General features: G+C 36.3%; 1 protein-coding gene across 7 annotated transcripts in view; it reads left to right on the forward strand.

The window, feature by feature from the left end:
• il1rapl1a (interleukin 1 receptor accessory protein-like 1a) overlaps positions 1 to 13383 on the forward strand; it is a 217717-nt gene that overhangs the window by 33488 nt on the left and 170846 nt on the right. For all 7 annotated transcript variants that reach the window (XM_028023150.1, XM_028023151.1, XM_028023149.1 and 4 more), the window contains one exon: positions 811 to 914. In XM_028023150.1, the coding sequence (XP_027878951.1) occupies positions 833 to 914 (82 nt within the window). In that variant the 5' untranslated portion in view covers positions 811 to 832. The remainder of the gene's footprint in view (positions 1 to 810; positions 915 to 13383) is intronic.

Below are 13383 nucleotides of genomic sequence, written 5' to 3' on the forward strand. Positions count from 1 at the left end.
ATGTTAAACACACGTGAATTGAATGTATAAAAATTAAAGTGTTAAAAAACATTTAACCAATTTAATTTCGATCAGTTAAATGTTTAACATTGTGCAAACCCATTATCTGCGACTGACTACTCTTTAGTGTTTTACTGCAGGTAAATGGGGGTTATTGAAAGGTAATGCCATCAGTCAATAAATGACCACTTTGATTAGTGTATTCTTATTTCATCTAACATCACATTTATACAGCCGCACAGGCTCTATTTCAGGAGCCAGCTATTACAGGGTAATTACTCCATGTTAGATTATGTCATTTACTCAGGGAAGATGAGGAGTAGAAAATGAGCCACCACCGTCAATTGATGTAAGATAAGTCGATCAGGGGAATAGGTGGTATATTTGCTTGATCTCGAAGTCACAAGGTGATGTGAAATTTCGTGTGAAGTGTCCCACCACTTGCCTCTTTTTGTAATGGAAGGGGTGATTAAAAGCTATGTTTCTCACACATGTAATTATTTCTTTATTGATTTGTCAGCATTTCTAGAAACAGCTTCCAATGAAAAATATCCATGTGATCATCGCTTGTCTCAATTACAATGGTGAAAGAAAATCGTTACACAAAAGACCCTCAGGGCAGCGTTGGAAAACATTGTTGGGTCAATGTTCAGGTTTTGTGTTGACAAGTGGTTGTGCAAATGTGTGTGAGTGGAGAGTGCCTTGATCACATACATTGGGCACATGACTGATGGCCCTTCTTTCTCTCGCTCTTCTTCTTCACCTCGCCCCCTACTCCCTTTCTCATCTTTTTTACTATTCTCTTTTCAGGCTTTGAGGACGGGGGAGGAAGATGAGACCTCCCAGCCCTCTCCTGATCCTGCTGTACTTCACCCTGTCCAAGAGTGTGAAAGTGGTCTCAAAGAGAGGCTCAGGTATTTAATGAGCTTTGCCTAAATCCTTTGCATGAGTGCATTGATTGTCGCATGTCTTAATATTGATGATGCCACGTTATAATGTTACATCTGTCACTGGCACAGTTGCAAGATTATAGTGGTGAAGCTTTATGAATTACTATATAATACTTCTCATCGAAGCCTTCAAGGCACTCGGAGAAGGTGGTAAGGGGATCAAGAAATTAAAAATAAAAACAATGCTACAACTTTATTTAATCCATTCAATTAAAGTGAAATTAGAGTGTTGCTCAATGTCAAAAGTGTAAAATGAGCTTCATAGATGTCTTGTTAACAAGAAGTCATACAGTACCAATCATGTCCTGAAATGGTAAATATTAGTTAATTTTCTAAAAGTTACAGAATGCCATGTGTGGAGGCTCACCTAAAATTACCTCGTTCTGGGCAAGTTGTTTTTGCTTCAGTGGTTTTATGATCTATCATGTCTCATTGAATGTAATTCTCGGAAGACTTCTGTAGGTACACTTATTCTATTACTTATGAAGCCATGTAGTGAAATAGCCAACTGTGGTTAAGATGACTGTGTAAGTTCAAACTTACCTCACAACGTCTCTAGTTTACAGAGAAGGTTAAACTTATCCACTGAGGGGCAGAAGGACAAACAATCAGGATAAACAACCAACCGGAAAAAAACACAGTATTGGTTTGTTGTGATGTGCTTGTTAATCTTTATTTGAAACTTTCTTTTAATTAAAGTTCATGCATGAATATTGCTTTGCATTACACATTTTGACTGCGGTACCTGAATCCAAAAGATTGCTCATTTAAAAAAAATGAAAAAGTGCCATAATGTAGTTAATTACATGGATATAATAATCTGAATCTGAACTGTTTTTATTATGTTTGGGCCAGCAACAAAGTTCTATCAAACAAAATGAAATATCTGGGATTAGTTGAGCCAATCAAAACCACAACCTGGAGATTCTCCATTGCTGAGTGCCATCGTAAACGAAATCATTGGAGAGCAAAATCCTGCTCGCTCACGCCCTGCCCATATTCACACCTACAATAGTGAAGAACAGACTGTAATAGAGACACTACCAAACTGGGGTACAACCGAACCAGGTATTACCCAGTTAGAGTGAGACTTGACAATGGAAAACCCTCTTTCGATTCTGCAATTGAGGTTAAAAATGGTTATCATGCATCACATGCTTAGAAAGGTTACAGGTAATTGCAATGACTGTTACCGTCTCCACAATAGAAGCACTGTTTTGCAATTTGGTTATAATTGCAGTTTCTTTTCCTTAATTGTGTCTTGGGTGAAGAGTACACAACTTAATGAAAAGATATACAGTGTACATCTTTAAACTTGCCCACTCTAACTTGATACGGACCGAGAGTGACGGCTCCCGAATGATCCAATTTCTCAGTGAGAGGGGTTACCAAGGGTTAATGTGAAACTCATTTTGGTTCTAAATGCCAGAAAATTGAACATCAATTCTGAACAAATGCATAGGTCAAAAAAGAAAATAGAGTGCAAAAAGACTTGGAGTTGAAACTTTTCATGACATGAATACTGGTGTGTTAAAGATGGAACCACCTATGTGAATCCAAGCTGCCAGTCAGAGTAAAAGGGAGATGCATGATATTCTTAATTTGCACATCCTGTTTTCATGATAGTGTACCAGTAGGGGTGAATTACCAAAAAACACCAGAATTTTTAGGATACTCGTTCAAAGCACATCTCTGGTAGGACATAATCTTATATTTATTTTAAAAAAATGTGTGTGTTCGTTTTGCAAACACATACACAAACATATTTCTGTATTTCTTGGTATGGTTGTATTGCAGACATAGTTGGACTTACTTAGCTCTCTAAAGGGTGACCTTTATCCAAGCATTAGCGTTTTAATGGCAAATCAACAAGCAAGCTAGAGACAAAGAACAGGAAGAGAACTCATCAGTAACTTATGGGATGTTACAAATAAAGAACAAAGCAATCTTTATCCACTTTTTACACACTCGGTCCCATTCAGTGTGACAGGAGGGTGGAACTTTTCCCAGCAGTCAATTGGCAAGACGTTGACCCTGGACACGTGGCAAGTCCATCACAGACACGCTTACACATAGCTGCTTTATTGTCAAGTTTATTGACTGCACCATTTTATTGTAGTTAACTCTTATACTGCTATCCACTGTTATGCTGTTTTTGGTCATTTTGCCAGTTTCATTTCATTCTCAACGTATCTGGTAATATTTTGGAATGCTGCTTCATTTTTTGTATCTGTATAAAAAGCAATATGATCATCTCATGATCAAAACGGTTGGAAAGTTGATCTTGAAAATATATGGGTAAAAAAACGACTAAATCGATAAAAATTCAGATTTTAGAGTTTCACTTCCTCTTCCTATTGTTTTCCTCGAACTGGTTAAGTTCTCACCTGCCCACTGGTGAGAACTCAAGCAGTTCTCACCAGTGGAAAGAGGGAAATTTATGTGCCAAAAGAAAACATTCAAAAAAAATGGTGCTGAAATGTAAATTATTATTTTAAATATAATTGTGCAAACGTAGTAGAAACTGAATGCTGATGTGTAAGTGGCTAAGCTATTATATCCAAGTAAATCAAAAAGATGATTCAGTCGGGTGTTTGCTCAGACTTTTATGAATACTGTGAGAAGAGCAGCGAGATATAACTGATTATCAGTTTTGCTGAAAACCAAATGCATAATTACAGTCTACATCAAATAATAAATTGGCAACAGTTGCTCACTAACAAGCTGTTAGCTTTATGGACTGAATACAGTAACGCATTGCGAGACTAATTAAATACAATACATGGTATTTATGAGCAGAGCTATATTTAATAACTAAATGACTCTTTCACATTAGGCGTATTGGCGTTTTTGTAGCGTCATTACAATTAACTGGGACTCTGAATCCATGCATATTCCAACGCAAGTGGTTGTTGTGGTGGTCATGTTCGATTGTGCGTTTTATTGCATTTGTCAACACATGCAACTACCTTCGTTGTTGGATAGTTTGCTTCAGTGGAGTTTTTCCAGATTAAATACTCCAGAAAAGCAGATGAATTACGTGGCTCTTTTGGGTCTGTTTGGTCAAGTATTGATAGGAAAAAGTCAATATCGCTTTGTGAGCGCAGGTCAGAGGTGAAGTGGCTACCGAGTGAAATTGTGGTGTGCTTTAGTTTGGTGCGATTCTGAATCAAGAAGGCATTTGAAATGTTTAAACACTTAAAACTCACCTTAACTTCAGTTGCAAAAAATCCGGGTTATTTATTCATATGCACTGTATTATTAATTTCTTTCCTATTATTTGCACTAGTCTAGTTTTTAAATGACACAGAAACACTGAACCTGCAATATAGCACAAAAATAACCGGTTCCAATATGGCTGCCATCTTACCTGGGCACCTGTCTGAAATAAGTGTGCAGTTTTTACCTCCCTGAGTTACAAATTGACTTTGAATCGGAATCAATAAATCAATCCATTTTATTTGTGTATCACTTTTCAGCAACAAGACAGTTCAAAGTGCTTTACATCATAAAAACACAAGAATACAAAGTCATAAAATGACATACAATTGAGAAATCGGTGTCAAACATTACCTTTGCCACAACATATTGCTGTTTTATTTATTTTGAAGCAGTCGCCTGCAGAATTGCCTCTTATTGTCTTAATTTTTCAAGTTTAAAACTTGTTCATTTGGTACAGAAATATGTATTTGAAATGTGAAAAAATGTTTTTTCAATAAAGGAGTTTTCTCAAACAAACTTATTTTTTCCCTGCCCATGTCCCCCCTGTTTCCCTTCACTAAACTGAACTAAAAATAGGCTGAAATGGATAAGATTCATTAAGTAAAGTAGATTAAATGGCTGATTATAACATCAGTGGATGCTTGTTTTTTGGTTCTTGGATTTTGGGCATTCGTCTTCATGAGTGCTACAGAAAAAGAGCTGTGAAAGGCCTCCCCTGACTGCTGTTACCTTTTCTTAACCTAGCTTAATTTGGACAACTGAAAACCAGAAGTTAGACAGAGATGTGGACCATTGCTTGAATAACGGTTTTAACGAGGTGTTTGTGGGGCATTGTATTTCAGATGGGAATGCTCTATTGTTTCTGGACTGAAGGAAAGAGTTTGGAACTTGACTCCACAACATTGTGTTGATGGATACCAATGAGAAATCTCCTATAAAGGCTTTATTGGCCCTCAAGGGACCCTCGATGGAGCAACTGTTCCATTGATTTTTACTCTTAATGTAAAAGTGGCATTCCCTGCATTGTAATACCCTCAAAATCCAGTAATTATTCAATGTTGAGTCTGTGTGGGTTTGCACTGCCTGCAATAATGACTTTCCCTAAGGTGTGCAGACTTCATATGCCTTTCATTCTCGTTTTCTTTGTCTCATTCTTGGTGCTGCTGAAATCTTTAATGGCCAGAGAATCTCATTGGAATTAGATATCAGTTGGGTTGAACTATTGTCCCAGGTTTCTCAAAGTTGCTGTCTCTGCACACAGAAAAGCGGATGCGTGTATCAACCTCCTGCGTTTGACCCACATCCTCGTGTGCATATGCTGTGCTGCTGCAAATGAGGGTTTCTGCTGCAAGTGCGCTGCGTGATTGTTCAGTGGACTGACCACGGCCATGCTGACACTGCTTGAGATTCACTCCCAGGGACGGGGAGCAGCCCTCTGACAGAAATGGACTGTCAGTGTTCATCCATCAGCATCCAGTTGTTCCATTGGTGCTCACACCACAACACGTTAGACATTTGGCGTGAGAGACGAGGCGATAACAAGGCTAGCATGTGTTGTGTAGGTGGTGCTGAAAGATGGATAGAGTGAGTGACATTCTCAACCAGTCGTCTAGTATTTGGTAAAAGAAAACCTTTACACTTTGTTGATGGTCAGCTTTATGCTGAAGGTGAACAAAAGGTAAAGATTTATTCAGATCGGTTTGTACTGATCTCTTTTCTGTAGAAAAATTGTCAGTAATTCAGGATAATGTGACAGTGGTTAATAAGGCACTTTGAACTCCCTTGTTGGTGAAATGTGCTACACAAATAAACTTGACATGACTTAACAATAACCTGATAAACAGGAGACAGATGCTGTTTTTATTAATTCAGAAATGGGTGTTTATTGTTTTGCTGTATAACAAAAAACCCTTTTTTTGCTGCAGTTTTAGCTGCAAGAGGCTAAGGTATTTGTCTATTTTTGTTTGTAAAATTCTCAAAGCCAGTTAGGTTGGCTGAAGAGCATCAATAAACAGGAATTTTCAAGCATCCCTGCAGACACTATTGAACTTAGAATTAATGTGCTAAAGGGGAGATGTAACTTTTACTAATTTTTTTATTGCGGTCATGTTGCATTAACATTTGATAAACTTACACTTTGCGTAGCTTGGTTGATGCGCTACAAACAATATGATGGAAACATGTCTAATTCACATTTCTATTTTTTTTCTTGAGACATTTTAAAAAACTTTGCTCAAAATTCTCATGACTAATGGATGAATACATAGCTGGTCTGGAATATTGTTTTATAAATTATAACTTTGTTCTGCTTTTAACCTCTCCACAACTTTATCTGAGACTTGTCTACTGTGTTTTGTTTTTTTTTTGTCTTCATGTTGCTGTTTGTCCTCTAATGTTCTCTAACAAACCTCCAGCAGGTTTGTTAGAGAGGTATAAAATACTGATTTTATACTGGGATTAATTTACACACATGTAGACTAAAATGATTTGGTGACTTTTGAAAGCAGTTTGTTTTAATTTGAGTTTTTAGGTGCATCATGGTATATGTAGTTGGCTACAAATGCTCATTGCACTTTTTGAAGCTGCTTGTTTTTCCCCCCCTTTCAATTTATGACTGTGCTACTTTGTGTTGTTTTAATCCAGATAAACTACTATGATGATGAATGTATTGTAACAAAAGGCAAAAGGCTCCTGGAGCTTTAATATTTTGGAAGAAAAGTGTGATCTAACAAGATGTCCAAGTAAAATATCTTAGAAAAGTGTTCAGGGACCTATTTCAATCAAATTTATAAACAAAAAAAATATTTTAAATCCTTTAATTCTTTGACTTCACATTCTTCACTGTTACCACTTTGAAGTGCGTAGGTAGAAAGCAAAAGGACTTCTCTTATTTGTTGAAGATAACCAATGTTCAGAACTGAATAAGCATTTTGAATGAATAATGAAATATCGTCAAGAAAGGAGAATCAATCTGATTCCACAGTAGCAAGCAGGAACTTCTGAAACTGAGCCAACAGTAATAAACTTGTACTTCTGTTGCTCAGACAAGTCAAATTGCTTGGCAAAGACAAAATCTGTTCTATGAGCACAGCACATAACTGCCTATCAATCAAAGTCGCCTCGTCAAAAGGGGGATTTTAGTGCTGTGCCATGAGGATGATGCCCAGGAAACGGTTTGCGTTGTGTTTTACCCCAGGCTTTCTAGACAATAGCTCTCATTATGGGCTATACACAGATGCAGCTAAATGCTACCTCACACAAACAGAAGTCAGTAAAAAGTCACAAAAGAGAAATCACATCGATAGGAACTCTGAATGCTATTTTAGTTAAAACTGTGTCTTTTAAACATATCTCTGCAAACTGTCTTTACTGGAGATTTTCAAATGTGGCAAGTAATTTGTCCGTGGAACATCATTGCGCCGTACAAGACCTGTAATCTGAATCCTACATTGAAAACATATTTTGAAAAAAAATAAAATATGTATACCATCCTCAACATTGGATGTTGCCATCACCCTAATATTTAGCTCTCTTCAATGACTCTTTCCCAGTTTCAATTTGAACTTTTGCTGAGCCTCTCAAAATATTTCAATTGCCCTTATTCTAAATCTACCAGGGCCTTGGATCTTCTTTAACTTAATTTGCAAGAGGCATTTAAGTGAGAAATCATTTGGCATAAGTAAGTAGAGCCTTTTATAAACACAAAATTAAGAACCAACTTAAAACAGATGAGGGGAAAGTTGGTAATGTGCCTGGTGTATTTGCACAGTTAATAGTTGTACAAAAGATCTATTTTAAACAGCTGTTTAATTAAATTTTCTGTTTGAAAAACAACTAAATGCCATAATAATGAAACAATTATGGATGCTCACAAAGTGCTACTAGCTGTGACTGTGGCAAAAGCCACTGCAGTCAGCTGTCTCCGCACTCTGTTATGACAGCTTATTGCTACACAGTGCTGGCAGCAGAAGACATCAGGGACATTTGTGTGTTTGTATGTGTGTATTCACTGTCTGTAAGATTTCAAATTCATGTGAGCTATAACATGCAGACCTTGGTCCCCTCGTTGTTTCTCAAAGCAGGGATAAAGAAAAAGAAATGATGCGGCCAATATTCTAAATGACTCTGCAAAGTCTCGTTCCAAATCTCTGATAAGAGTGTGCCATAGATAACAGTAAATCTGACACGGCCCAGAGGCAATGTGGGAGATGAAGTCCATGGAGAGGATGCTTGAATAACCACTCGATAAGCACGAGGAGAGGAATGCAAAAATCCTGCCCGTCTGTCAGTCAGTTAATTTATTTGTCAAGGTTCTCCCGATTCATTCCACAAATCACACTGCAGCAATTTCTCTGACACTTGAAAACTGAAATGTGCTTCTCTATACATTTCCTCTGTCAAGTAGATGAGCTAAATGACACACACAAATAAGATGTAGAGAGACCTTGTCTCTGCTTGTCATGCTCATCTCATTCCCCAGAGGCCTCTGAGATGCTTGTATTGAACATTCATTCCCCTCATTTCTAGGGCAGGACATGAGCCTAATAGTTTATTGACGGATCAACTGTCTACTTTGACATCCAAACACACTAATTTATGGCTGCAGTCAATCGCTAGCAAACTGACTGATCACGCTGAGCCTTTAACTCAATACGCCTAAAATTAAACATCCTTGGTTCAGCTGCTTTCTATTCTTGTTGTTGTTTGAAACAGAGCACCAAACTGGTTGCATTTAAAGTCCTCTAACACTGTTGCATATCAGGTATAGAAAAAAATGCAACTTTAGAAGAATCACACCTAAACATCTCCGTCATTCACATATGGTGGATTGCTACAAAATTTACTTTAACACTGCTTAAATGCTGTTGCGATGACCCAATAATAACAGTAACTGGTCTGATAAACAGAATCAAAAAAGTATTGAAATATTCAGTATTTCAAATTACTTTGTCAATTCAGTTCAGCCATTTTTTACTTTAAATCATAACATTATGTGATAATTTCCTGATGATTTCCTTAGAATTTTCAGAATTTTTCTATATTTATTTATTTGTGTTGGCTTGTTTTTTGCTGATGTTTCTAAAAACTAACTACATTACCAGTAGTAACTACATTACCAGTAGTTAACCATATTATTATTATTATTATTATTATTCAAGTCCTGGACTAAACATGATGTATTTCATTTTATGAGGTAGACTGTCTATTTTATATGAGAAAGAAGTTGCATATTAAATAGGCATTAAGTAATTGTAGACCACCTCAAAGTTTTATGAGGTTGTTTTGTATCCAGATATTAGGGCCGGAGGTTTTCTTGCTGGGTTTGTTTTATTCCCTTCAATGGAGGCAGCCTGAAGTGACAGACATTAGTCCATTTACTTCAAACTTTACTGTAATTCAAAAGTCATAATATTCTTAAATACTGACCAGTATCTACAGCATATAGATATTTGACATGTCTGTCATGATATGCGATACCTAAAACTTAAAAGAAAATCAGTTGGCTTATTTTGTACTTTGTACCAATCACCTCATTGTTTGGTCTATTTGTGCCCTAAAAGCTAATGAGTTCTTTGGATGGAGAAGAAAGTGGATTGATGATTAGTTAGGCTTATAATTATTCATCCCACAGCAAACCGCACTATAAAACCGTGTAGGTGTGTTAAAAGAAACACTTCAAAGATTTGACAGATTACTTTTCTCAAAATGCATTAATTTCTTTCCATTTAGATCCAAGTAAAGCGTTTTTCGATACACGAGCGTACGTCTCAAGATCGAAAACTGTGTCACAGTGGCTTAAGAATTCCAAGCTCATCATTTTTGCACGTCTCTCCTCTAAGCAGAAATGACAAATCAAGAATGTATTGACAGGTAGTCACCTTTGCTATTGTGCAAGGCATCCATAATAAAAGAAAGCAACAGAGGGAAAGATTTGTGAAAATGAGAGGAAATGTCCATGCTGTTTCATCCTTGCATAGTCATATTAAAATTGTACATATCAGGGATTTTACTTATAATATGAATGGTACCAAAAATCCAAAAGGAGTTCATTGTAGATTTTTGTTTATTGTTTCCTGTTTGTTCACTACCCACACCAATTCACTACAGAGGCAGTTCTGGCCTGGCCAATACTTCTCTCTAAATGATGAGAAATGACCTGCACTGCAGTAACACAGTGCCAGCAGATTGATCACATGCAGACTACTTGAGATCGAGTGACCTTTTTTTTTTTTTTTTTTTTGTAAAAAGCCTGAGCGCATATGGACAATGTGTTGTGAAAAAAGGAAGCTGTTTCTTTTGCCTGATTCACGGAAACTGCTCAGAAGAGGAAACTTTGTGTATTTAGAAGTTGAAGGACTAAAAATCAGCTTTTTCAATGGGATGTTTTTACCCACAATGTCACTTTCTGACAGCTTAGATTTCTAGATGACAAGAAAAGGCGAGCTCAAAAAAAAATGAAAACAACTTTACTATTTTGTTTTGGCCCACTAGGTTTCAACATGTTTTATTCAGCTAGCTCTTCAAATTGTGCAAAAGTAAGTCCCCTTTTCAACTCGGAAGATATCATCAGGCTCTTTCTTGTGTGAGTGTTTCAGAAATTCTGAATGTTTTTTGCTATTCCTTTTTCTTTTTTGCTGGAAACAGAGAATGTTCAGTGGAAGTTCTTATTTAACTTAGAAAGTAGAAAATCAAAACATTATGAAGCATCCTGTATGTATTTATTTTATTAACTTGGACTCTTTTATTGAACTCATTATTTATGGCTCATCTGTCAGCCATAATCATGTAAGATGCAAGAAACAAATGTTTGGAATATTTTGCATGAGTTTATACAATATGAGTGTCACTTTCTGAGATGACTGGCAAGAAATATTGCACTTTTATGCTATATTAAAATTTTTGAGGTATACTAGTGGTGAGTGTTAGTCTGCCGTGGTTGCTCTTACAAGGTGTCAAAGGAATAGTGAGGGTTCTTTATACTGTATAGACATATTCCCCTTAAAAGACATACCTCACAGAAGATAACTATGACTGTCTCTTAAAATATTCAGTGAACCCTGCAAAAGACAGATTTGCAGCACCTTACTATGAGGGCCATGAAATTAGCTTTGTTACAGTAGAATCAAGAACAAAACGGAGTCAGAAAAGCTCACATTCTTTCTTTGCAGTCTTTTTTTTATGCAGATGTTTAACCACTGACTAATTACCATCATCTTATAGTTATTTAACTAATTGTAATCTGATGGAGTTTATTGTTAGATAATAGATCTTTGCCAATTTGACCCTCATTTATTCCTTGTTCATATCAGATCGACTTTTAATTAATCATCACCTAACCATTACCCATTTACAAAGATGTCACAAGGAGTTCATCACTGGGTAATAACGTACCAGTTCTTGATTCATTGGTCAGTTATTTATTTAATAAATAAAGACGAGAAGATTTTGAGGCTTTCACGTTGTGAAAAAGTAACATGAGTATTTAAGTAATATTTAGTTGAGCAACAGTTTGTTTTCACAAGAGGAATTGAAGTGTAAGTGTAGCTTTATGGACGAACCGGAAAATTAATTTTATATCGCCCCGGTCTCAACAAACGAGTGCCAGAGCGCATTGTGACGTTACATACCAGGTAGATGAGTTTCTGTGACGAATGCAGGTGTCAAATCTCGTCGCTAACATAAACACAAAAGCTATAAATGTCTGGGCAAAGTGAGAGTTCATCCGTTAAACTGCCTGAAAATGAATACATAAACCAAACGCTGGAGTATAGACATTTTTATAAGCGTATTTGTGAGCTTGCCTCTTTATTATTAAATCGAATATAATTTTAGATTTTTGTACAGCTTTTCTTCAGGTTATCTTAGAAAGTGAGTTATTATTGCTACAGGTTAATTTTCTAAACTACAGAAAAGTTATTGTTAGGGATGCTCAAATATGAAAAATTGGATTGATGTTTATATCCAATAGTAACACTGGTGTTATGCCAGATTTACCAATATTTTATTTCAGCAATTTTTATCAGATTATTTGATTAACCGTAAGAGTAATTGACAGATTACTGGATTACTAAAATATTGGTTTAGAGCAGCCCTAATTGAGTGTAAACCAAATCTGAAGTTCAATCTATGCTTATTCATGTAAGTTGCTGCCTTGCTCAGCCCATGTTTGGCCTTTCAGTTTCATTATAAATAACAAAAATGAGCTTGACATATCCTTAAATTGATGTTGCAAAACATGTTTAACTGTCTTTTAAGTATTGATGCCAGGCTTAAAATATTGATAGGCAGGGGCAACAGAGTCTGTTTATTTCAGAGCTTGAAAAGGAGGGAGTTGTGGTGAATATATTTGTGCTCCCCACCATCAATTTATTCTTGATGATCATGACTGAGGTACATCTAAATTTAAATGGTGAGAATGATCAGAGTCCATTCTCTCAAGTTAAATGATGAACATCATGCTTTAAAATGGCAGTTCATGAATTAGTTGGATATGTTTTGGTAGTTAGTGTTTATTTGTATATGATGTATATGTTGATTATGTCTGTATACGTCTCAAACTAGGGTGGTCCTAAGTCCAAAAAGCTTTGAAATGCTCTGTTTGTTTCGATGTGTTCTCCACAAATAGAATAAAGGTTTCTTAAATCTCCATTTTTAAAATCAGCGCTCACTGTTAGACAAATCAGACACTAACTTCACCGTCATCAGTCAGGTACAGGAGACGCCCACACCCAGAACAGAACCAGAATGTTTACAGAACATGATGATGAACCACTGAACACTTGTCTGCAGATAGGTTTTCCCCTGTGAGTGATCTTCCTACAACATGAAAAACAACACCATGGCCATGTGAGCCATTCTACAAAAAGCCTCTGGTTAATACTGGTTAATTCAATCTGTACAAAGCAAAGTGTAGTAGATGTGTTCAGCTGAGGCATTATGAGAAAAAGACAAGAAATAAAAAAGTCTGGAAAGGCAGAAATTACTTTGATTTTAGGGCAGTTCTGTTTCTATTCTTTATTTTACTGTTTCTTGTACTACTTAGGGATTTATCCACTTTTTGGTGTTTTCAGGTTAATTTATTGGGGTTTAGGATGGTACAAAAAAAAGAAAAGCTAAGGAGGCTGGCCACTATTGCCTAAAATGTAGAATAATTGTTGGGCTTTGACCAAAGAGCTTGTTAAATCTCTAGTCTTTTAATGAAAACAATGGT

Source organism: Xiphophorus couchianus, chromosome 7 (genome assembly GCF_001444195.1).
Source record: "Xiphophorus couchianus chromosome 7, X_couchianus-1.0, whole genome shotgun sequence".
Lineage (NCBI taxonomy): Eukaryota > Metazoa > Chordata > Actinopteri > Cyprinodontiformes > Poeciliidae > Xiphophorus > Xiphophorus couchianus.